At 43.2% G+C, this 25,251-nt stretch overlaps 1 protein-coding gene across 4 annotated transcripts; it reads left to right on the forward strand.

The window, feature by feature from the left end:
* Positions 1-1,044: 1,044 nt before the first annotated feature.
* LOC115057128 (ephrin type-A receptor 4-like) lies at positions 1,045-24,812 on the forward strand. 4 transcript variants are annotated; one of them, XM_029523994.1, is made up of 19 exons: positions 1,045-1,244; positions 1,978-2,045; positions 4,426-4,623; positions 4,913-5,023; positions 5,425-5,779; positions 13,779-13,934; positions 14,559-15,092; positions 16,556-16,680; positions 16,823-16,982; positions 17,068-17,179; positions 17,950-18,008; positions 18,215-18,328; positions 18,426-18,611; positions 18,693-18,754; positions 18,868-19,077; positions 19,277-19,453; positions 21,986-22,173; positions 22,303-22,485; positions 23,431-24,812. In XM_029523994.1, exons 1-19 carry the CDS (start codon positions 1,085-1,087, stop codon positions 23,546-23,548), a joined length of 3,276 nt encoding a protein of 1,091 aa, XP_029379854.1. In that variant the 5' UTR covers positions 1,045-1,084; the 3' UTR covers positions 23,549-24,812. The 4 variants fall into 4 exon arrangements, with proteins under 4 accessions (XP_029379854.1, XP_029379852.1, XP_029379855.1 ...); XM_029523992.1 differs by having other exon boundaries at positions 18,426-18,754; XM_029523995.1 differs by lacking the exon at positions 1,045-1,244 and adding an exon at positions 1,627-1,647 and having other exon boundaries at positions 18,426-18,754.
* The last annotated feature ends 439 nt before the right edge of the window (positions 24,813-25,251 follow it).

Raw genomic sequence — 25,251 nt, forward strand, 5'->3', positions numbered from 1 at the left:
ACACATACATGCAAATGCAGGCACACACATGCACTCACTCCTACAGTCCCCCGTTTAAAACAGTCTACAGGACCCAATGTGAGGACACAGGCTATTTAGCGCTCTTTGTGATCATCAGACAGGGAGAACCCCCACTGGATCAATGAAAATGAAAGTATTTGCCTCTTCAAGCCGTGCCCACATCGAGAGGGATTGCTCACCAGGGTCTTTGAAAGAGGGAGAGTGTAGGAGGACAGGTCATCGTCTGCACCACCACGCTTCGGCACAGGGCCACAGACCGGCTCCCATTAGTCGTCTTAAGGGGTTCCTAGATGAGAAATATAAGAAAAAAAGCAGTTGGCAGATGGCGGGGGAATTTAATCTTATTAGGCCTAAAATGTCTACCAGCCTTTAATGAAGTATCCCAGATCAGCCATTGGGTTTCTCCTCCTTTCCTCTACGCCCATCAACAGGTGGCGCTGAAGCCACACTCTTCAGTGTTCACGTTCCTCAGGACAAAGAGCCACCAACACCCTCCGTAGCCAGTCCAGTCCTTTACTGGGAGACAGTGACACGTTTTCGTGTTCATGCCACAGCCTGTGTGATATTTTTTAAACATGATGGGAGTGATGGGTTTATGACTCCTTATCATTTGGTCACCTTTATGTTATCCCCACCGAATGTCACTTCTGTGTTTCTGATGGACTAGAGTCCCGGTCCACCTGAGTTACACTCGGTCGTTCAGGAGTCTAAAACCAACAGTCTCACTATCTAAAATGAGCCCAGTCAGTTCTACGTGGTACAGAAAAGCGCTTTAAAGCCTCACATTGTCCCGTTTTATGAACCATAGAGCCCACAGAAAAACAACAGAACACATCCACCACTTATTTTAATTGGCTCTGTTTTGGCCAGTGTGAATCTAAATGTGACCTAAAGATGAAACATTGACGCAAACAGTGACAGCAGAACTGCGCGTTATTCGGTTCAGGCCGTTGGAATAACCATTAAGGGAAGCATCTAAGTGGAAGAGACCGCCCCAGTATCCGCTGCTGCATCCAACTCGCTTTCACACTCGTTTTCATTCACACACACTTTTCCCACCGGGATGGAGCCGCTCCATCCAGCGCGCACAGCCAGCCGAGGGCACGCACGCTTCCACACGTCGCCACACATGGCTGCGCATCTACGGCGAACATTTTACACCTTCCTCTGGATAATAACATCCGTTTCGAGCTCGAGGACGAGGATTTATCCGCCAAACGAAGGTAAGTGAGGCTGGATCGGTCTCCGTAGCCGAGCGGCTCCTTCCCCGGACGGACGGACGGAAGGAGAGAGACACAGCTGCTTCCGCTCCGTGCGCGTCCTGTCGGATAGGGAGAGCTTGAAACCCCAAACTTTGACATGTCAAAAGTTGGATTTGTGGGAAATGTTCACATGTAGTGGCATTTCCTCTGGTTTTGGCCAGAGTTGCGCCTCCTGGGAGTTCGGCTGCATGTTTTCTCTTTCTGGCGCTGCCATGAAAATCTCCGGCTGCTTGAATATTTTCACATTATGTGGCACTCTTTACTGTGAAAGACGTATTTAAATGTGACAAATGTGACAAAAGCTAATACTTTTTTGTCGGCAATTTCTCGATACCTGAATCACCTTTGACAACTTAAAATATGTGTGAGATTTTGACATTTTGCAGATATTTTCAAGAGCTATCTGATACTACATAGGACTGAGACAAAGGGCAGTAATTATTACTAATAGTTATCGTCTACTCTGAGGCTTCATCTGATTTTCATCTGTCTTTGGTTATTACTAATAGTTATCGTCTACTCTGAGGCTTCATCTGATTTTCATCTGTCTTTGGTCATAATAGTCCCAAAAATTCCACTTATCGCTCATCATTAAAGAATCTTTTGTTTTCTTTTTTTCTTTTTCTAAATTTGAACCACTGTTGGCTATTTTCCCTTAAACCGCTTTCTCTGTGTGTGTGTGTGTACATTTTAGTGACCCTGCTGGATACCAGGACAGTGCCAGGAGAGCTGAAATGGGCAGCCAGTCCTTCAGAGGGAGGGGTGAGTGGGAGCCTTATTATTATTATTATTTTACAGATATGGTCTCTCTTTGGAAATCTTTTTCTCTCACACACACTCACACACACACACACACACACACACACACACACACACACACACACACACACACACACACACTCACTTGTGCACACTTGGTCTGGAAACTGTAAATAATCAACCCACAGATTTTGAAATGTGCTGTTGTTCACCAAGCTTAAGTGCTAATATGAGGGTGCTGGCGTTGTGTTTGGCACAGGGAAAAGCATAAACCAGCCTGGTGGTGGGTGTCATTTTTTTTAGGGATTTTTACTACCATGCAGTTGCCAAAATGAATCCTGCAAATATCAACTTCATGCCATCTCTTCTCATCCATTTGTAGTTCTCATTGTTGGTAAATTATGATCTGCCATCTACGTCTCCTCTCCCCCTTCTTCCCTCTCTTCCTTTCATTTGCTCAGTGTCTCTGTCAACCTTTTGTTGGTTTAAGACTTATTGGTGAACTTGACTCTTATTTTCTTCAGTCACCATGCTCTCATTCTCTTCCAACCCACTTGATTGACGGGGTCCTGGTCTGCACGCACTGAGCTTTTGATTACACGCACCCCCTACCTTCCGCATCCCTTAGCCATACACACACAAACACACAAAAACGGCATTTCTGTATGATTGGGGCAAGAGCACATTGTGGTTTTTTTTTATTTTTTTTCCTCTGACAGCAGCAATTTTTGTCTGCTCACAAAGACCCCAAAAGAGACTAGACAAGGCAGCATCAAACTGCATGACAGCTTTTTTTTTTTTTTTTTAACAGCTTTCTTCACCAGAAATACATGCACGTATAATAGACCTCCAACACTAAGCACACAAAGACATAATCATGTATGCTTATTTTGTTCATGTGTGGTTACTCTTATTTTCACATATTGTCAAGGGACAAAGCAGTTACAGCTCAGAACTGGACCATATTAAATGTTGCTGTCAAAAATGCAGAACATTTTTATACAGTCAACTTTATCTGAAGAAAACTGGCTTTGAATTGGACGAAATTAAATCAAAAATAAATGAAAATGAAGCGAAGGCTATCTTTTTACCTGCCAACATGAACACTGATCTTTTTCTTCACCATAGAACATCATCAGCCAATAACATCAGCCCGATGACACACCGATCAGACCCAATTAGACACACACTAACACAAAGACGACCCCCCTTCACCAAAAGACACACACTCACATACACACAAAGTCATCCTCCCTCTCTTTTGGCCTCTTTTGACATGGTGCATTTAATGTGTATACAGCTCTTCTTAGCAGGGAGAAAGCAGATTATTATTCAGTGCCAATAAAGACCTAATTTGGAGTTGGGAGCCTCAGTGGCCATTTGAAGGGTCACAGTACAAGGCAAATAGTCAACTCTATTGAGATGGATGGCGCAGTGAGGGATGAGCCTGTTCCACTCATAAGAAAATGCTCCTGTAAAAGCCTCGAAGTGGCAACACATCTCAACCTGTCCACTGAAGAATACTGATATGAAAATGAATGTTACCATGTGAATGATATCACAGGGTGAATCTGAAGATGGTCTTCAGCATTTGAAATGCATGTGAGTTTGTTCTTCTGTATGAGTATATTTTTCTGGTCACCACTAACAGTATGTCTCTTGAGCTAGTATGGCTCTTGAGCTAAAGATCAGAGTTAGACGATGAAGTTATGTTTTGGTCAGACTTTGCATTATGTCATTTGTCTCTGTTCATGCCAGCATATCGTTGTTTGTGCCTGTATAGGCTACTTAATATTAATAAAGGGCAAAGCATGGAAATTGAGGAAAATCAGGAACACCATCTGCAAAAGCCCCAACAGAGTAAGAGACGTACACTGAAAGATCCAAACGAAGCTTTGTTCAATACAATGACCATCTTCTGTGTGTTTCTTGTATTATCTACAGGTACCAGTCAGGGCACTTATTTGTTGGTAAATTCAAATACTTGCCAGAAGCTCTGAGATAGTAAGCTAGCTACCTTTAAGAATATGAGACATTTTCACAGTCACACTTACCCTCTCACACTATATAAGCGTAGAGTTGGTTTTATTTTTTGACAGCATCACTTGAAAAGCTTTACTTCTCGGCGGCTGCAAAAGTTTTAATCCTGCTCATAGTGACTCTACCACGTGACGATTTGATTACGTTGGTGATTAATATTCAATAACAGCTAATAATCCCTTTGCTGGAGCTACAGTTTCAACAAAGTTTCAGATTTGTGCAAGTTGATTTTCTTCCTGTCGATGAGCCAAAACCAGTGGATGCCCAGAAAGTGTCTAAATGTTCTCATAAAATTCCTTCACAAAAATGGAGCGATACAATTGTCTGGTTTTTTGATTTGCAGTGGGAAGAAGTGAGTATCATGGATGAGAAGAACATCCCTATCCGAACATACCAGGTGTGCAACGTCCTAGAGCCGAATCAGAACAACTGGCTGAGGACGGATTGGATCCATCGGTCCGGCGCTCAGCGGGTCTACGTTGAAGTCAAATTCACACTGAGAGACTGTAACAGCCTACCGGGAGTCACCGGCACCTGCAAGGTACAGAATATGAGAATGCAACGGTCATTTTATGGTTCGGAAGAAGTTTTCAAAGCATTTTATACAGATTTATTTTAAATGCTTGACTTCTTTTTAACATAGGAACTTTTATGCTAAATAGTCAACGGACAGGCTGCTGCTAATGAGGCTTTATTAAATATTAGCCCTGCTGATCATTCACGCACAAACCCCCCTTTAACTCATTATCATATTAAGAGAAAAGATGAGCCCTGATGATGATAAATAGACAATTCAGTCTCGTTTTTTTACTGTCTCCTTTGTCTTGTAGGAGACATTCAATCTGTACTACCACGAATCAAATGAAGACAGGGAGAGTTACATCAAAGAGAGCAGCTTCATTAAGGTGGACACTGTGGCAGCAGACGAGAGCTTCACCCAGGTAAAACTAATCAACTGAGTCAGGCTTTGAATTCTTCATCCCTCCTCCAGTCGCTTTAATTTACTCTTATCATGAAAATAAACCCCCCTGGCTCTTTCATTTCTGTATTTGTTTTACTAGCATTTTTATCTTAGATGTCCATTTCTCCATCCCAAGGACTGGGAGAGATCTTTTGCTTAGTCTTCACTAAAATTACTTCTAATTTTAGCATTCCATGCATTAAATCTTATTTTACCTTTGTAATCAATAGAAGTAAGTCTGGATGAGAGCCAAATGCTGAATGTGTGAAGAGCCATGGTTCAATAGCAACTCCTACTTTAAGTTAAACAAGCAAATTGAATTAATAAGAGCTGACACACTATACTGCAGATTTCATTAATCTAACTCCTGTTTCCATCCAGGTGGACGTTGGAGACCGCATCATGAAATTAAACACGGAGGTGCGAGACGTGAAGGTCACAACCCGGAAAGGCTTCTATTTGGCCTTTCAGGATGTTGGCGCTTGCATCGCCCTTGTTTCTGTCAGAGTTTTCTACAAGACCTGCCCACTCACCATCCGTAACCTTGCAACCTTTCCTGATACCGTTACCGGCGCTGATACATCCTCCTTAGTGGAGGTCAGGGGGTCTTGTGTCAACCAATCAGAGGAGAAAGAGGAACCTAAAATGTACTGTGGTGCAGATGGGGAGTGGCTAGTTCCCATCGGTGGATGTCTCTGCAGTCCTGGATATGAAGATAAGGGGGGCGTTTGTAAAGGTGAGTGATGCACCAGAAATATTTGATTTCTCGTTTTTGTGATTGTCTGACTCATCGTGCTGTAATTTCTCTGCTCCATTTGGCTTGCCACATCTAAGTCCCCTGTCATGCGTGCTCGACCTAAGAAGCTTCTTGTTAATGATGGAAAACATTGGTTTGTGCATTCATTTGCACCTGATTGAAATTCTTTGTTCAAGCAATATGCTGAGAGATTCTGCTTAAAGGGGAACAACTGACGTGTGCCAGCTGGGAATGGAGGTGTCCATGCTGTATATTCCGTTATGCCAAACCAAAATGTATCCATTTACATGTTTCTACTACAGAATAATAGTGAATTGTAATGTAACAATTTGCAGCACCGATGCTTTATACAGATGGTAAAAAAAGAAGTGGTGGCAATATGTTATGTTTGTATTGAACTGAATTCTTTAAGCATATTTGAAAGGACTAGGTATTTGGAGTTTTGATTAAACATAACACCCTTTAGGAATAATTTTTCTGTGGTGTTATTCTTTATTTTGAAGATTACTTTAGTTTATTATGACTTGGAGCCAGAGGACAGTTTAGTTTAGCGTGGAAACAGAGGGTTGCAGGTGGACTGCTTTTATTCAGAGGTAACAAAATCCCCCCACCAGCACTTTTTAACCTCACCAATCAACACATCACATCTTGAGGATGCTCCACTGGTTGCAGTGACAGCAAGTCTCCAGAAAGTTACTGCACGCAGTCAACTACCTCAGAACCACATCTTTTATGGAGGATCTTTACGGTTCTGGTAGGAACCTTCTAACCCAGCCAGGTAATCTATTTCCTGCTGTTTTCAGCCTGAGCTAAATGAACTCTCGTTTTTGATGGACAGTCTTGAGAATGGTTTGGGTGAAATAATAAAGCAACTTTATATAGTTTCCATAAGCTTGAATCAATATATTTTGGGATCCTAACATGTCTAGTATCCTTTAAATATCCAGTATCCTTCACCTGTTCAGCTAATCTGTTATATTCAAGATGTGAACCTAGTTTTCAGTGTTGCTTACAGCATCTTTTAGTATTTAGTAGAAGCTCTCAGGTCTCAGTGTGAGGTGTGCCATCGTAACACCAGCCATCTGGACAAAAATTCTATCACTTACAAATCTGGTTTAAACTTTATGGTAACAAATATGCAAGCTGTTCACACCTCTCACCAACATACATGTGGCATGGATGACGTGTAACGTTTGGAAGTGACTGCTGTTGTAGTGAAGCCTACTGAATGTGTGTGTGTCTGTGTGAGAAAGCAGGGTGCTGGGGGACAACAGACTCAGTGTAGACACTTTTACAGCATGGCTTACCCCCCTCTATTCAGTCACACACACAACATGTTCACTTACACACACACACACACATACACGTATGCAGAGGGCCAGAGACCAATAGAGAGACAGGGGTGAGCGACTCACTGATTTGCTCCCTGCTTGGTTTTATTTATGAAGCCTATCCCAGCATGCTAATTGTATAACAAACAGACCCATAATTCAAATAGAAAAGAAGAGATGCTGGGGAAAAGAAAGGGAGATGGACATCAAGAGAGCAATGCAGTTTGTGTCAGTTGGCAATAAAGAGAGAAAACAAAACTTGACTTTTTCTCCTTTACAGCAGAAAAAGCAGGAGCCAAAATTCCAGACATGACAAAAGCTCTCGAAAATCTTCATCCCATTTTCTCCGTTTGTTCCTTCTGAATGGAGGAGGAGGTTTCAGGGGTGGTCACAGAAGCCTGAAAGATGTTCCTCCTCAACTAGATTTAGGAGAGACCCTTGACTTTGTTGAACCTCTAGCAGATGTGAAGTGCCATCTATCTCTGTGCTGCTCTCTTTTCTATCTCCCTGCTCTCACTGCCTGTCAGGTTGTTGGCTGGGCTCAGCTGCCTCAACGGAAATCCATCAAAGTCTGGATGAATACCGAACGCTGTTCAGTGAAAACTCTGACCCTGCACTATTGGATAGACGCTGTAATGCTTCTCCCATTCTAAGTTGGAAATTAGCAGATAGAAAGAGAGAATGAGGGCAGAGCAGGATAGAGGGATGAAGAAGATTGATTTGTGAGGAGATTAAGATGATCTGTCTCTCTTATACAATCTTCACTCAGTCAGTACAACAGCCAAAGGCGGACAGGCACATTTCACAGACAACATAGTTTGGAAATAGACACTAAGGCATTGTGGGAAATACGCACATTCTCTTTTTGAGAGATGAGGAAGTAGCTACCCCCCCACCCCAAGGAACAAACAAAAACAGTAACATGAATGTTCTATCTTAATATCAATCAGTGAGGAAGCTTCTCATTGTGTAGACATTACCGAGTCATTACCGGCGAGGTCAGGTTGGTCAGGTGATGGACAGAATCAGAACTCCTGTGACAGACACGGGGTCTGCCTTTTCAGGGTTTTGCCTTTTCTCATAGTAAATATAATAATCAGAATGTAGCAGAATGTCCAAAGAAAAAAATTCAGCAATCACAGAAATGTTTTTCATTCGGCAACGTATCAGCTACAGATTTATAAAATTCTGACGACTAACACAAACGCCTTAAATGCACTGCTTTTAAACAATGTTGAAGCAAGTTGAAGACTCAATACACATGCCCGCGTATGCATGTGAGCAGGATGGCACCACCTCCGCCTTGTTTCGAGCCAGGGAAACAAACAAAATGTTACATGTTTATTAGTGATTTTTCAAGGTGCTGGTCGGCGGATTTTGGTCCCTTTGCATGGAGCCAGTATAGCTGTTTGCCCATTTCAAGTCTCTGTGCTAAGCTAAGCTAATCATCTCCGAGTGCCAGCTTCACATTTAACACAATGCACAAGAATCAATCTTCTCATCTAATACTTGTTGAGAAAGCAAGTACATGGTTTTTGCAAAAATATTCAAATTGTATCTATCAAATAGCTAGAATGATAAAAAAAAATAAAATAAAATAAAATATCCAGACCAGTTTGTAGTCTAAATCCCTAGAAACTATTTATTCATCCTTTTTTCAAGGTGATATCTGTTAGAAATGTTTGTATGTCTCTGGTTTGATTTATTGCGTTTTTGCAAGTAAATGGTGAATTCATTATTTGATCGGTTTTTGACTTTTATAAGAACTCACGTATGATATCTTAAAATAAGCTGCTTCTGCAGAAGTACTTCAGCCTTTAGTTAAAGCACATCTCAATAGCTAACAAACAAGAGAACTACCTAATGCAGTGAAATGTGAAAAGTTCATTTTCAGTGTTGACACAGAGCATTGAGGATGGAGAGGATGAGAAGAGAAGCTGTGGAGAGGAAGAAGAGATTAGGGTTTGAATGGGGTGAGAGGAGGATTGAAAGAGAGCCACTGACAGCAGAAGGCATCAATGGAGAGCCGCCCCTCCCCTGCTGGGGGTTCATCATTGGGTGCAAAGGGGACAAGTGGAGAAACACAAGAGAGAGGGAACTCCCCCTCTTTTCTAAACCCCTGGTTAAGACCGAGGTCATGACTGAGCCTGATGAAGATGTCAAAAACTCTTACTGACAGCCACACACACACACACATGTAGGGAGAGAGTTTAGCTGCAGAGTGCAGGGTCATGACCGAGGTAGATGAAGACGTCAAAAGTTTGGCAGCTGCGATCCGTCTGGGAGAATCGGAAACGGGAGAAGAGAGACAAGAGGCGAGTCGAAGAGAAAGCAGAGAGAATTTGAAATGATGTGATCGGCTGGAGTGACAGAGGAGCCTTCTACTTTTTGTTTCACTGTCTCTCCACTGACCTCTTTCTTCTGTCGTCTGATTCTGCTCACTGCCTGGAGAGTTGGAATGATTTTCTGTGTGTGTGTGTGTGTGTTTGCATGTGTGTGATCTTGTGTTCCCTCCGTCCGGAGAGATTTCATGGTAATGCTTCTTTCCAATGCACCTGCAGTGTCTCATCAGCAGCAGAAAGCATTTTGGACGAGAGGGATGAAAGGAGGGAGAAGAGAGAGGCTGAAGGAACGACAGCCAGTCTGAAAGAGGGATGACAGACAGAGAGAGAGAGTTTAGCGGATGATAGAAAGAGTGTGTAATCGTTGCATTCAGTGCCTCTAATTATTGCGTTGCATTTCTGTGCTATAGCGCACACATGCGTGCATGTGTCTGTTTGTGCACAAGTGTACGTGTGTATACTGTATCTCCAATTTCCCTTCCAACAAACCCCCTCCCTCCTTTATACTCACTGTTTGGAGGGGTGCCCAGGAAATGCCTACAAAAGAGTATGTTGGGGAAAACAGCAAGGGAGGAGGAGCTGTGTGTGCGTGCATTTGTGTGTATGCATGTGTATATGAATGCGTGTATGGCAGGTGACAAATCAGGCAAAGACAGTGGATGGCTCATGGCTCAAATGATTGTCTGAAGCAGGCCAAAACTGGGCGGTGGGAGGGGGGGGGCATTCCAGCATCATCCCAATCAGAGAGTGTGTGTGAGACATTGTGATGCTCTCCCAGGTTGTTTTAACGTAGCGGAAGTTTGCCAGCTCCACCAGGCTGTCTGTAGCTACCTGGCACCAGAACAAGCTTCGCTGTCCCTCTCGTCTCTCAGTCTTGCTCTCATTATCCTCCTTTCTCTTCTCCAGCCCCTCTCCCTGATCCTCGGTCAGGGGTGGGGGTGCTGCTGGGTGTTCTCTGTATGATTGGGAGGGGAGTGGGGCATTGTTGTGTGGCCCCTTTCACATGCTAATGTTTTGCACTGTTGGCTTTGGGCGGTCTCTCTCTCTCTCTCACACACACACACACACACACACACACACACACAATCCACACACATCTCTTGAAACCACCAGTTTTCGATTATTTAAATTTAGACAAACTTAAAGCTGCAGCTTCCACTAAGCACACTGAGACTTTAAACACTCATATCTTGAGACTCTGAAGAGATGCGAGATATGAGATGAATTTTGGCAGACTACACAGGACTGTCAGTCAGATTTTTGTGTGAGGCAGGCAGTCGGTTCAATGAAGACATACAGCAGGGAGAGATAAGGACCACTTTTCTATCCAGAATTTCTGTGGGCTTTAATTAACAGGCCATGACCCCTGTGATTAATAGTGTCCCTCCCTCTCGGGTGACAGTCTGTCAATCCATCCGTCCGTCCATCAATCCAACCCTCCATCCTTCCATCTATCACAGAGACAGGTGTCAGACTGGAGCGGTCAGGGGTGCTTCCTCCCATCTACACCCCTCTGCTGGGAAGGAACAAGAGATGATGACAGATAGCATGGGGTCAAGGAGAATACGCACACACACATACAGTATGCCGACTAGGCTCTTAGCTGGATTCGCAATGAGCTGCATTTGCATTTTAGGTAGCCGAAGAATGCATATGCAAATGTCGACAATGCTGATAGTAATCAAAGGGCACCTTCTCCTCCGTGTCTCTGCCTCCTCCTCACTGTCGTTTTTCTTTTCACCCCTTTATCTTAGGTTCCATGTCAGTCCCTTTCAGTGTTTCTCCCAGTCAACCTTCCCCGAGCTGTTACGTTCGCTAACTTGTCTTTAGCAGGCCATCAGCTGATGAGTGCATTTATTGTCCTAACAGGCAGGATGTGAAAGTGCTCATGTACACCCACACATATCTCTCCAAGGTTTCACCTTATCTTATCAGCATGTGTGCATGTTTGTCTGTGTAACCCTCCCAGTTTACTGGTCTAGCTGAGGCCCTTCCACGGTTCTCAGTAGCGTTGGGTTAATGTCGGGTTAATGACACCCTCATGAGCTCTTATTCCAGGTCAGTGGCACTCACCTCCCTGGTGGAAACCAGTTACAAAATAAAGAGACAAAAAGCTACGGACAACAGAGAGTACAGACATGAAAGGACAATGAAGGAAGTTTATGGCTTCAAATGCTTTGCTCCTTTCTTTCTTCTTCTCCCGCCTATATTCTACCCTTTGTGCTGTGGACAAGGTTAGAGGACAGGGTGGGACGGAGACAAAGGCAGTGCTCTACCCCACAGAAGAGTCCGGTTGAGCCCCCTGGTTCAACCTCTAAATCCTCAGCAGGTCAAATACTTTCTACGTTTTTAATTCCCCGTCTTTTCAGTCTGTGGTATACTTAGCTACTTTGATGATTAAAAACAAATGAATGTGAAGAACAGCAGGAGAATGATGATAAGGCAACCAGGCTGCGTTTTATGTTGCATTTGGTGATGTCAGCTGAGACAACACAATGAATCATTCGCCAGATGAAAGTCACTCTTATCAGCTCTAAATGGATTTATGAATTTACAAGTTTCGACTGGTGGCCTCAGCCACGAGCTACGCTGTGCAGCCCCGTTTAAATCGGTGTCAATATTGAGTTCGATGCGAACCAGCTTCAAAGCTTACTCACACTTTGACACTTGGAGACAAGAGGGGTATATTGGATGGAGCAGGAGTGAGCAGGGACACAAAGCCATAGAAGTAGAGGTCGAAGAGGAAGTACACAGGGAGAAAATGAGGCAGGTTGAGAAAAATGTGAAAGGGAGGGCGAGCGAGTGTGTGAAAGCACAAATCTATGGAGGCTCACGCAGATGGGGCAGGATGGTCGGTGCGAGTCGATTACAGAGGAGACTTCCTCTCTTTCATCTACTGATGAGCATGTCATAAAGCATACTGACACACTTGAACACACACACACACACACAGCATTCCCACATTCCAATCCCCTCCCATTGGGACGTCTTCATCTTCCTTGGAAATGTGAGAGGGTTGGAAATAAAGGAGAAACTGGAAGATGGTGGGATTGAGGAGGGAAAATGAATAGGGTGTAATGATGAAAAAAAAAAAAGGTGGTGAAGAAATGACTGCAATTGAAACAAACGAAGGATTGCCTTCTGAAATTAAAAAGAGAAAAAAACGGTTCTAAGCAGCCTCACTTTGCCATCTCTTTTGCTTCAGCAGTGGATGTCAAGCAGTATAATTATGCACTCATTTATTGTATTGTTACTCTGTCAATGCATGAACTCCTTGGTATACAGAGTTCTCTGCCTCCACTCCCCCTGTCTCTCCGTCACCCTCTCCCTTTCTCTGTTTATCCTCTCTTTCTTATATATTATATATATATTTGTGTGGGCTGCCAGCACTGTGGAGTTTTGATATATTCTGTTCTAGTGTTTCTGGATTCTGTGTGTGTGAGTAGGAGCTGATCAGTAAGTGTTTGAGGTGTTTCTTTCTTTGCTCATCAAAATGAAAGATGAAAGAAAACAAAGAGCCCCTCTTGCTCATTTCATATCTATTTCGCTTTCTAGATTTGTCTTTATGCTTGTTTCTGTTTGGATGGTAATGTTGTCCAAAGAAATAAAATTGGTCAACATGTTGATTAACTTGTCTGGACTTTCTGAGCTGTCAATACAGGAGACAGCTAAGATTGTAACCAGGGTCAGAGGTCAATTGACCTTAAGTCACTGTTGACTGCACTGCTTGCAACCAACGTCATGGTGGATTAACTCACTTATCATGTTGACTTTTTGAAGATTCCCTGCGGGGTGATTCGTGCATGGGGCCTCATAAATGCAGAAAATATGGCCGGATGTGTCTTGATATTTTGAAACCTACATTTTATTGTTTCATCAATGAGACCATAAATTTGTTTCATATCAACTCACATGCTCCTCAATCCATTAATCGACTGTTTTCTCTTTAAGTTGTCAGGAGATGTTTCCATATCTGATTTTCCTAAATCTGAGATGCTCTACAATCCAAAGATAAGACTTTGAAAGGAAAAAAGAAATTTCCGCAAATGTGTTCTGTTCAATATATTTGCACTTTTTTGGGGGCTTTCTTTGGGTGGGTAGCATGGCGGCATAGTGGTTACTGCCGTTGCCTCACAACAAGAAAATCCCAGGTCAGGTTCCCGGCCTGGGACTTTCTTCATAGCAGTACCAAATTTGGATTGGTGTGCTTGCTGCACCAGCAAAGAGGATGAGTAATGTGTGACACCTTTACTATTGGTTTAAATTGTTGTTCAACAATCCCACACTTTGTGTCTCTGTCTGTAGCCTGTTCTGTGGGCTTCTACAAAGCCAAGTCGTCAGACACAGGATGTTCCAAGTGTCCCCCACACAGTCACTCACTCAGAGACGGGGCAACTGTCTGTGACTGCCACTCTGGATACTTCCATGCCGACAGCGACCCTCCATCCATGGCCTGTACCCGTAAGAACACACACACACATCCACGTACTAGTTAAACAACATATCAGTGAAAACACAGACATGTGTGTTTATTGCTTGCAAATATAAAAGCAAAAAAGCGCTCCCGTTGTTTTCTAACCTCCCTATCACTACCAAACAGAGGGAGGCACAAACTTGTCTGAATGCCCCCCCTGTTTCATGATCCTGTTACTTATGACTAAGCCACCTTCTACATCCTGACTGAGTGCGATAGCTAAGGAAATTGAGAAATGAATGAATGTCCTCTCCCCCTCCCCCTTTCTCCCTCTAAATCTGTGAGTAAGTCCTGTGTGACTTGGAGACCTCAGTCTGTGTGTCGTAAACTTAATTATGCCTATATTCAGCACATGGTTTCCTTGGCCTGGGAAAAATGAAAACACACACACACACTCACACATGAAGAAATGCCACAGAGGAAAACATCCAACCCGTCAAAAGTATCGCTGAATGGTATGACTTTCAGTCTGATGCCAGATGTCCACATTTCAACCAAGAGCTCACCAGACCCCCCACCTGTCCAGCCCTGCCTTTTTATGTCTATTCTACAATGTGCATTGTCGGTGGTCTGCTTTTTTCACTCTCAGTGAATCCTTCTCTCCTCTTCAGAGCCACCCTCAGCACCACAACAGCTCATCTCAGTTGTGAATGAAACCTCAGTTGTTTTGGAGTGGGCCCCCCCTCGCCGGCTGGGAGGACGTAGTGACACCAGCTACAGCCTGGAGTGCCTCATCTGTCAAGCAGGCAGCCATAATCGTGGCGCCGGCAAAGCCCTCCCAAGGAATCACAGCACTCCTCAGCCTGAAGCTCAGCAAAGTGGGTTGGGGATGCAGTCAGACCAGGGGATTGTGGGATCTGATGTCCAGGCAGGGAGAGGTGTCCTCCAGACGAGACCAGTACCGCAGGATTACCTGAGACTCGGAACTGGTTCAAGCTCCAGCTCCCAGCTCTGCCTGCCCTGCAGCTCTGATGTGCTCTTCTCTCCTAGCCAGACGGGCCTGAAGACCACCAGGGTGGTGGTGAGCGAGCTGAGGGCCCACACACACTACACCTTCATCGTCCATGCTCACAACGGGGTCTCCCGGGCCAGTGGCGCAGGGGCGACCCAGAGCGTATCTGTCACTGTTACCACCAACCAAGCTGGTGAGAAGGACGAGTGTGCGGCACAGTGCATGTGTTTGTCAGATTGTTGCATCAACATGAAATCTGCTTTGTCTGTAAGTGGGTCAGCACAAGACAAACTGCTGCTCAGTGTTTGTGAGTCCTCAGGGAGCGAAAGCCCCAAGAGTAATGTTTTAAACTGTGGCAGCATGATTTGAACAAGATCTGTATTTAGTTATATATGTACATGATAAAGGAAATATTCAGTGTAAGACAACTACTACTCATGCATTTTCATAAGAAATAGCAAGTAAATGTATGTGGAATGTATCTATTTTATTATAATGCTTTCTACATACAATTATAATGTTTATATAACAGTCCAAAATTTAGTCCAGAAAAGCTAAGGATATTTGATGAATAGTAAATGAAGGGAATTTAATGTGAAAAGAAGTTCTGAATCATGTATTTTTCCCATGAATATGCTTTCATTTTGCGCAGATAATATAATGCTGAAATAATTACAATAGATAGACTAATGTTAAACAAACTCACAAGGTCACATCCACCCTTATATCGGCAGAAATATTAGCTTCTTTGCTAACACCAACTACAAAACACTTTTCTTCTCTTGAATGGAAAATCTTATTTTTACTGCTATTGTTTCCATAGATATTCATTTGTCCTCCTACATGTAACAACAGCTGAATTAATAATAGGGGTATTCTCAAATGGATGCCAGAAAGCATTCTTGTAAATGTAAATCACTGACTTAAATACAAACCGACAAAACTTGTTGAAAGGAGAACAGATACGATGAAAAAGTCTTACGACTCTACAGAGAAGAATAATTGGTACATAACAACCTCACTGTATCTAGGTGTTGGTTTTTCTCCCTGGGTCAACAACAGACCCCCAAAATGAAAAAAAAAAAAAAAAAAAAAATCACCCTGGTTTTATGGTGTGTTTCATTTTAGTTGTGAAAGCATCTGCGGGTGTGTGGCTTTTTCTCACACATGCTTTCCATTAGTTTGCACTATTTCTTTTTGTGTGCTGCTGTTACATCTCAACTGTCATTGCTATAAGACTTTACGGTGCCACTTAAAAACCGACACACCTGCATCGTTCCAGGTGCCTCGGGGAAATAACTTTGCTGTGTGTGCGCAGCAGGAGAGTGTGTCAGGGGATGTGTCACATCCAACCTGCACCACCATATGGCTGGATATCATGTGAACAGCCACAAAGGAAGCCAAACACCATACAGGGGTGGGAAATGGAGGGATGTAAGAGGAGAATGGGCCTTGTTTCTTTGGAAAAAGGCAGGACTGAGATTTGGGTCGGTTCTCCGTGTGCGCTCGGTCAATGGGATTGTTGACTAACGGGCACGTAGCTTTGGAACGGGGACTTATCTCATCAGCGGCATCACAGGATATACAGCATGCCACCATTCCAAAGTTATCCTATTGTGTCTCAATTATCTCTCTCCATCTCTCTGTCCTTCCCAGCACCCTCTCCGGTGTCGTTCATCCAGGCCACCGATGTCACCAGGCACAGTTTGTCGTTGTCGTGGCAACAGCCGGATCGACCCAACGGGGTCATCCTGGAATACGAGGTCAAGTTCTATGAAAAGGTGAGCTGCCGGGGGGTTAATGCAGCTCAGGCAGCTGTTGGGAATGTCAATATGTGTGGCTGTTTGTATTTCACTGATGGTGAAGATGGATTTGCAGTCAGCCGCTGAAAAAGGGGACTCTCTTTTTGTCCCTTCTAATCAGGATCAGAAAGAAAGGTCCTACCGCATAATGAGGACCTTCTCTCGCAGTGTCGATGTCACTGGTCTCAACCCCCTCACCGTGTACGTGTTTCATGCACGTGCTCGCACTGCAGCTGGATATGGAGAGTTCAGTGGTCCATTTGAATTCTCCACCAACTCAGGTAGTCTCACAATAACATCCACTAGTTTAAAGTTTTATGAATTGAAGTTTTATATGAGGAAGACTTGTGTGCCCTTTCCTGCTAGATCCCTTCCCTCTGATTGGTGACGGCGTCAACTCAGCATTCCTGCTGCTGTCTGTCAGCGGGGTCGGCATTTTACTGCTGATATCTGCCGCTGTGTTCATCATTAGCCGCAGGTATACACACAAACAAACACAGGCGCACAGACACATATATAAAAGCACCTATACCGACAGGTGTGCTGCACTGTAGGCTTGTTAGGCTGGCTTGAAGTTTCCCATCAGTGCATCACGATCGTCAACCTGTGTACTGCCGCTGCCTTAACTATTGCTTTTGACCAAACTGCCACAATGCACATAAACAACACACACACACACACACACACACGCAGTTCCCCTGCTATTGTGCAGCTAAATAATGTGTGTGTTACCTGGAGCTTTTAAAGGGGATTATAGTGGAGACAGTGATAATCCCTTTGTCCCTGACTTGTCATTAGTGTCTCTTCAACAGCACAGCTTGTGTGTCAGTCTCCTCCGGTGCGCACACACACAAGCCTGCGCTAGTTCCCACACACACAAACACACACCTGCTCAGGCACAAAGGTGTTTTTGACAGTTTCTTTGTTTAATGGAAACACCTTTTATCTTGCGCTACCTGAGGCGTCGCCCCTCCCCCCTTTCTCCCTTAAATGCTTTCATCTGCTCTCAGCCCATTGCTCTCTGTTCTAATTGTTGTTGCTTTCATTGAGGCAAAGCCTGAAAAACCCCATGAATGTACAGCACTGCTGGAGAGGAAACAGACATGATCTTTTCAACTCCTTTAACTGTAAAAAAAAAAAAAAAAATCCACAATAAAATATGTGAGAGGTGAAAAGAAATGTTTTCAGGAACTTGTCTGTTTTCTCTGTCTGTGTTTGAAACGTCCATCATTTCTTCTGTCTCATCAGGAGGAATAAGTACAGTAAAACAAAGCAGGATTCTGAGGAAGAGAAACATCTTAACCCAGGTAGACTGCACACACACATACACTTAAAAAAAGAAAGAAAGAAAGAGAGATGGATGATCTTTTTCTCCCCTTCCTCTTCTATCCACCTGCACACAAAGACATTTACATAACACACGCAGCCGTTACACAACTCATGTTTGTCACCCTCCTCTGCTTTCCTCCTTCTCCTTTGCCTCCTCTCCTCTCCCATCTCTCCTCCACCGCAGGGGTCAAAATCTATGTGGACCCGTTCACCTACGAAGATCCCGATCAAGCCATCCATGAATTTGCCAAGGAAATAGATGTTAGCAGTATTCACATAGAGAGGGTGATTGGCATGGGTGAGCCCAGCGTTACTGCTTCCACGCACACACATGCATAAGCACAAAAATAAGTAATCTTACTTGGCACTGACTGCTGTTTGTTATATGTTTGTAGGAGAGTTTGGGGAGGTGTGCAGCGGTCGGCTGCGTGTGCAGGGAAAGAGGGAGATCTACGTGGCCATCAAGAGTCTGAAGGCGGGATACTCGGACAAACAGAGGAGGGATTTCCTGTCTGAGGCCTCCATCATGGGCCAGTTTGACCATCCGAATATCATCAGGCTGGAGGGTGTCGTCACGAGATGTGAGGCGCAGCAATATTTGGATGACCAATTAATATGCAGGTTCCAATTTAGTCAATATTTCCAACTCTTTGTCTCTTCAGGCAAGCCATTGATGATCGTCACAGAATATATGGAAAATGGATCCCTGGATGCTTTTCTTCGTGTATGTGCAGTTCTCTCTTCTCTCCCTTGTTACGTTATGGAGCATAAAATACACTCACCTTTTCTCCCCAGATAGATGCTAACCTCTTCTTCTGCCTAATGTAAACATTTCAGAAACATGACGGCCAGTTCACGGTGATCCAGCTGGTGGGCATGCTGCGTGGCATCGCCTCAGGTATGAAGTACCTGTCAGACATGAGCTACGTTCACAGAGACCTGGCAGCACGAAACATCCTGGTCAACAGCAACCTGGTGTGTAAGGTGTCGGACTTTGGCCTGAGCCGAGTTCTGGAGGACGACCCGGAGGCTGCTTACACTACAAGGGTAGGACAGACAGACTGAACATATGAACGGGATGTGAGCATATGTGTGCAATCTGCTCTTCATCATAGTAATTAAGTATTAATTCCTGTGTTGTTTATTTTGTTTGTTATTATTTTGTTGTTTTTGTCACCTCATGTCACTAATTTTATATAAAATTTTTTATTATTCAATGAACCTGTATGATTTATTCTTGTTGTAGGAGGCCACTGGGACTTACCTTTCTCCTGGAGGAAAGATCCCCATCAGATGGACGGCACCAGAAGCCATCACCTACAGGAAATTCACCACAGCCAGTGATGTGTGGAGTTATGGTATCGTCATGTGGGAGGTGGTTTCGTACGGAGAGCGGCCCTACTGGGACATGAACAACCAGGATGTGAGTAATTTTTATATTATCTAACCAATGAGATGAAATTCTGCAGACATTTAAGGGTGAATGTCAATTCAACATTCTAACTATTTAAATCAAGGAAGTGCTGACAGCAAAATGGCACACGTGTTTCCTTTCACAAAACCGTAACAAGTCAAAGTTGAAGCAGGAAGTAGCTGTTCAAGATCTAATGAACATTTGCTCTTCGTGCCATTACTTAAACCTTCATTGTCATTTTAAATTGCGTTGTTGTGATAAATGTGGTGAGCCCAGTGCTTTCGGTTGAAGAGATATGCCTGGGAAATATTAACAGTGAGGCTGGTGGGTAAAATCTTATCAGACATAAAAGAAAAGGTACTAAAACAAATGAAAAACCAGTTTGAAATAAAGGTTTGTCACACAGGTTTCCTATCTAACCAGTGGTTAATAGGACACAGCCAGCAACATCAGTTACATTTTCCTTCAACACAATTTTTGTGCTCTAACCTTCTTGAGAAGTGAGAATAAAGTTTTACTCTGATGAAGTTGGAAAATTTGATTTAAATGGTTACTTTTTACAATCAAAATTTTAGATTAATATTAGAAAGGACAGAAAGCATTTCAGCCGCATGGTGAACAAGACAAGTGGCTCACAGCTGCAAGAAATTAGAACAAATTGCAGATGGTGGTGAGACAGCTCTGGAAAGAAAACCCAACAAAGTAATAAATCTCTGAAAAAGAGGTTTTTGCTCTCCTTTTGTAAAATTGGCAGTTGTGTTTTAAAGAGACAGGTCATTTCAGTACGCAAACGACACAGATTTATCCAAATGCTAACTGCCAAATAGCATTTTGTTGCAGTAAGTGTGTTTTGGATGGTATGAAACAGGAAAAAAACTGCCTAATCAGCTGCACTAAGTGAACCACTAATAGGTCATCTGTGAGCCCAGCAAAGTTCAGATTTTAAAGCCAAGACACTAAACTCATATAATGAGCACAGTAATCACTATATCTGCTAAACATCAGCATGTTAACATTGTTATCATGGACATGATAGGATGCTGACATTAGCATTTAGCTCAAAGCATCACAGTAAAGTACAAGCAAACAGAGCAGCTGCAGACTCTCAGGCTCTGCATAGGCATGCACTCCATGCTACCTACTAAATAAAGAATTAAGGACAACACTGAACTGGCTGTTCCCAAAGAAAGTTACAGCCAGAATCCCAGAATGCGTTTAGCCTTCTGGCAGCAACAGTAATGACTTGCAAGATGTATTTATTTATTTTTTTAAATCTGACTAAAAGCTGCTGTAATATCCTCTAATAGGGCTCTAAATATGTACCTTTATTAAGGTTGACTCTTCTCAGGTGAGAGCGTAGCCATGTAGATTTCAAATGTAGTCAGTTTATCTTACTAAAGCCTGTTTGCCCATCTGCTGCAATGTTTTCGGAGATTTTGGGCCGAGCGGCTGGCTGGGTTTACTGTACCTCTGAAGAGATGCCATGCATTATGAGGCAGTTGCGTATGTATAGTAAGTTCGTGGACACATAATCAGAGACTCTTGTTGTCTGCTATAGATCCAAGCATTTCACAAGAACACAATATCCACACACATTGTGGCTGGAACACACAACATACTTAGTATGAATATTTCCTAATAGTGGGACACATCATCAGTCCTGTTTGTAACGCTTGAGGATGCATCCGTATATTTATCTATCTATATATGAGTACAACCAGTAATGCAAATGACTTCTACTGAAATCTGGAAGCAGCTCTTGCAGCTATCAAGCTCCTCTTCGATGGAACCAACTCCCAGTATCGGTCCAGGGGGGCTAACTCTGTCGCAGCTTTTAACATCAGGCTTCAAACCTTCCTTTATGACGGAGCCTACAGTAAAAAATAAAGGTTTAATTACTCTGTTTCTTTTCGTAGTGCTGCTGCAGGCCTAGACTGCTGGGGCTTTTACTGAGCACCTCTCTCCCCCATGCATGTGCATTACTACGTTACACGTCTTTAACTTTGTTTCTTCCCCCAGTCTGCGTTTTTTTTCCCTCCTGTCCCCGTCCTGCAGATGCTGAATCATCTCTGCTCCATGTTTCCACTCAGTACCTGCTGCTGCTAGAGTTATCTTTAGTCATCATTACACACTACAACTCACTTCTTCTCCCCTACTGCTAATATTTACTAGCGCACATTTGGAACTACCAGGTTGCATCAATCGCTGTATGTTTTCTGTTCTTGCCCCCCCCCCCCCCCCCCCCCCCCCTCACTGCCTCTGCTTCTCTCTCTCTTTCACATTCAACCCAACCAGTCGAGGCAGATGGCCACCCCCCCCCGTGCCCGGTTCTGCCCGAGGTTTCTGCCTCTTAAAGGAAGTTTTTCCTTGCCACTGTCCCCAAGTTCTTGCTCTTGGAGGGATCTGTTGGGTTTCTTTAACAACCCCATAAAGAATTTGGTCGAGACCTCCTCTCTGTGTGAAGTGCCTTGATGAAACTTTGTTATGATTTGAAGCTATATGAATAGATTTTGATTTGATTTGATTCTGTCTGTCCTGTAGGTGATTAAAGCGATAGAAGAGGGCTACCGTCTTCCTGCTCCGATGGACTGTCCTGTAGTTCTGCACCAGCTCATGTTGGACTGCTGGGAGAGGGAGCGGGCGGAGAGACCCACCTTCAGCCAAATACTCAACATGCTGGACAAACTCATCCGTAATCCTGGCACGCTGCGCCGGACAGGAGTGGAGAGGTAAGTACTGTGCATATAATCATTGGCATTTACATACATACATTCTTGTGGGTTGACATACCCAGCATTCATACTTTTACCATTTCTAATGTATATTTATGCTGCCACCCACCTGATTTCTCTCTGCAGCTCCTCCACTGTGCTCGAGTCAGGGGTGGGTTCAGAGGTGTGCGTGTCAGTCATACCGGAGGTGTGTATGCCTGAGTGGTCGGTGTGCCAGTGGCTGCAGTCCATCGGCTTGGAGAGGTACAGAGACACTTTGGCAGCAGCAGGATACACCAGCCTTGACAGCCTACTGACTCTCACACATCAGTAAGTGTACTGTAGTGTGAAAATGGATTTAAGTGCAGGGAATGTACTCATCACATGTAAAACTGTACTAAACTGAACCTCATTTCTATATCTGGCAACAGAATTTCGTTGCCATTTTGATCATGGAAATCTGGAAAGGAAGTAACCTGATATATTTTTTTCTCATGCCTTCATTTTCTAGCATTACACATGAGCTGTTTGTGAGTAAAAGGGCAAGATGTAGTTTGTGTTTTGTTTTTGATAGTGGAACTATAAAGCAACAGCATGAATGAGTTTGTAGTGTTTCTTATCTAAAGCCAAAGTGTTCATCCATGAAGAAGAAAGAACTCCATGATTTGAGGTGAACTGATGGCATGCTGATCTTCACCGTGCTTTAACACGTTACAGCGCTCACACTGTACAGTGTTTGCAGGCTCGTACTTTGTCAGGTTTTATGTTTTACCGAAAAGTACCGAAAAGTACCGACGTACCGAAAGACAGCCAACTGTGAATTTATCCAACTCCTATCTCTGCTTCAGCTTCAGTGAAAACAGCCCTTAAAGTTTCATGGGAAACTTGTGTAACTGCATTTTTGTGTTACTGAGCTGGGATGTGGTTTCCTTTTAAAGTTGTTTTCCTTTCTTGACAGGCTCTTTCCTGTGTTTGAATAGTTCTAAGGGACAATAATGGCCAACGGTGCAAAAGCATAAACGATATCAGGGTGTGGACGCTGTTTAATAAGCATAATTGGTAGATAGGGTTGGAAGTTGGATAGTTAGCAGGAAAGCCTTGAGATATGCATCTCCCCACATCTCGAGGAATAAAGTAACTTTTTAATGAACGGACTGCTGAATTAATGTCATATCGGTAGTGATGGTTTTCATGAATTATTCCCACTCTGCTAAATGTTTTTAACTCAGCACGTAGCTTTGTGTGTAACATATATCTGTGTCTCTGTGCCAACAGGGAGATGGACAGACTCGGGATAATCACACCGACACACCAGGACATATTGATTGCTAGTGTGCAGCAAGAAATGTTGTCTCAAATGCAGCACATCCAACACACAATGGTTCCAGTCTGAACTACTGAATGGATACAAACCTGTTTTGAGAAGAGTTTCATTTACCTCATTCATGCACTTTAAGAGGGACTTTTCACCAGACGAAATACAAGGTGTGGATTAAAGCTAAATTACGAAGAAGAAAGAGAGAGAAAAGCAGCACTTTTGTGAACTTCCATCCAGTGGAGTTTTCTAAAAAATAATAATAAAAATAAAAAAAATTAAATAAAAAAAAAATAAAAATAGTAAAACAAAACATAGAAATCCTGATTTGGATGTTGCCACAGATAGCATTAAGCTACTGAGAGCTTAGACTGAAGCCTCATCCTCTTAGCCCATTTTCCATTCTTTTATTATTTGTTTTGTGAAGGCTGACATGTGATGCTGTGCATAAGCAGAATGGCTTCCAACTTCTTTCTTTCGCTGCTTTGGGCTTGACTTGAATAAAATGTGTTTCATGTTTGCTTGAATGTCTTTGAGAGTGTGTTTGGATATGTATGTGTGAGTGTGTGTGTGTGTGTGTGAGCGCACGCGTAGCCTGAATCCATACAACATTGAATCTCCCTTGTCATAGCATCAGCTATATTTGAATATTCTGAATATGCAAAGTTACCCAAGTGAGTGGGAAGAGCCGGACAGAATGTACCATTACAATCTCTTACTAGTTTCTTACTGGAAGATCATACTTTTCACCGAAGTGATTTACCTGTTTTATTCTGTTTTTTTTTTTTTTTCTTTTGTGAGCTATTGTTCTGTTGAATTAGGTGTTTAGATTAGTCCGTGATGTCCATCTGTGTCTGTGAATATGTCTCTTGCTTGATGCTAAGCATTAGCTACATGAAGCAGTTTGTTTATTTATGGTGTTTTTTTAATCTAGTTTTTACAATGTAAAATAGAAACGCAGAGGAGATATTGTAATGATTGCCATATTTCATTGCAATAAATGCCAAAACCCATACATTTATGTAAGTTTTAATCTTATTTGAGCAGGGCATTTGCATTGTAATGTATTTAATGGACAGTACTGTAATTAGAATGTCAAGTGGAACCTGGAGCACTTTGTGTTTATCATTTTTGAGCTTGGCAGAAGTAGGTGTCCTCTGTGAAAGTTGAAACTTAGTCCGAGGTGTCTGTATCAACGAAAACAACTCCAAAAGAACACCCAGCTGAAATGCTGCTGGTGTAATCACACATTGTATGGTGTGTTTGTGTGTGTGTGAAAGACAGGACGGTCACGAAGAAAGAGTAGGAGAGGAAAGCTCGGAGAGGAAAGAGAACTTGAATTAAAAGGAGAGAAAATTAAGAGTGGGCTGTCACTGGAACCGTCTGTGTGGCATCATGTTTTTTTGTCAGATGAATTGGGCTGAGTTTGCAGCGCAAACTTGTCGAATCAGCAAACATCTGTCTCCTGCTACATATTAATTCACACAAACACACACATGCACGCGCATGCATACACACTTACTGGAGAGTTGAGTGGAGGAAGCCTTTGATACATAAAGGAAGAGAAGATATGGCCTGATTTTCTGGCAAAAATGTCAATGTTTTTCCAGCCTAATGAGAGTCTCACGCACAGCCCACGCAGACGCCCACCCACACACACATATACACACAAACATTAACAAACTCACACACCACCCCCTGCCTCACTCTCCCAATACATCCAAATCACACACAGCAAACAAAATGCTGATGGTGGTTAATGAGGCAGATGCCTCTGAGTG

This window comes from Echeneis naucrates, chromosome 17, assembly GCF_900963305.1.
Source record: "Echeneis naucrates chromosome 17, fEcheNa1.1, whole genome shotgun sequence".
In the NCBI taxonomy this organism is placed as follows: domain Eukaryota; kingdom Metazoa; phylum Chordata; class Actinopteri; order Carangiformes; family Echeneidae; genus Echeneis; species Echeneis naucrates.

Excerpts from the sequence above, each read along its gene's own strand:
- LOC115057128 (XM_029523992.1), top strand. The coding sequence starts at position 1,085 with ATGGAGCCGCTCCATCCAGCGCGCACAGCCAGCCGAGGGCACGCACGC. Across the intron at positions 16,983-17,067 it reads TGAATTCTCCACCAACTCAG|ATCCCTTCCCTCTGATTGGT; the intron begins GTAGTCTCACAA and ends CTTTCCTGCTAG. Across the intron at positions 17,180-17,949 it reads GTGTTCATCATTAGCCGCAG|GAGGAATAAGTACAGTAAAA; the intron begins GTATACACACAA and ends CTGTCTCATCAG.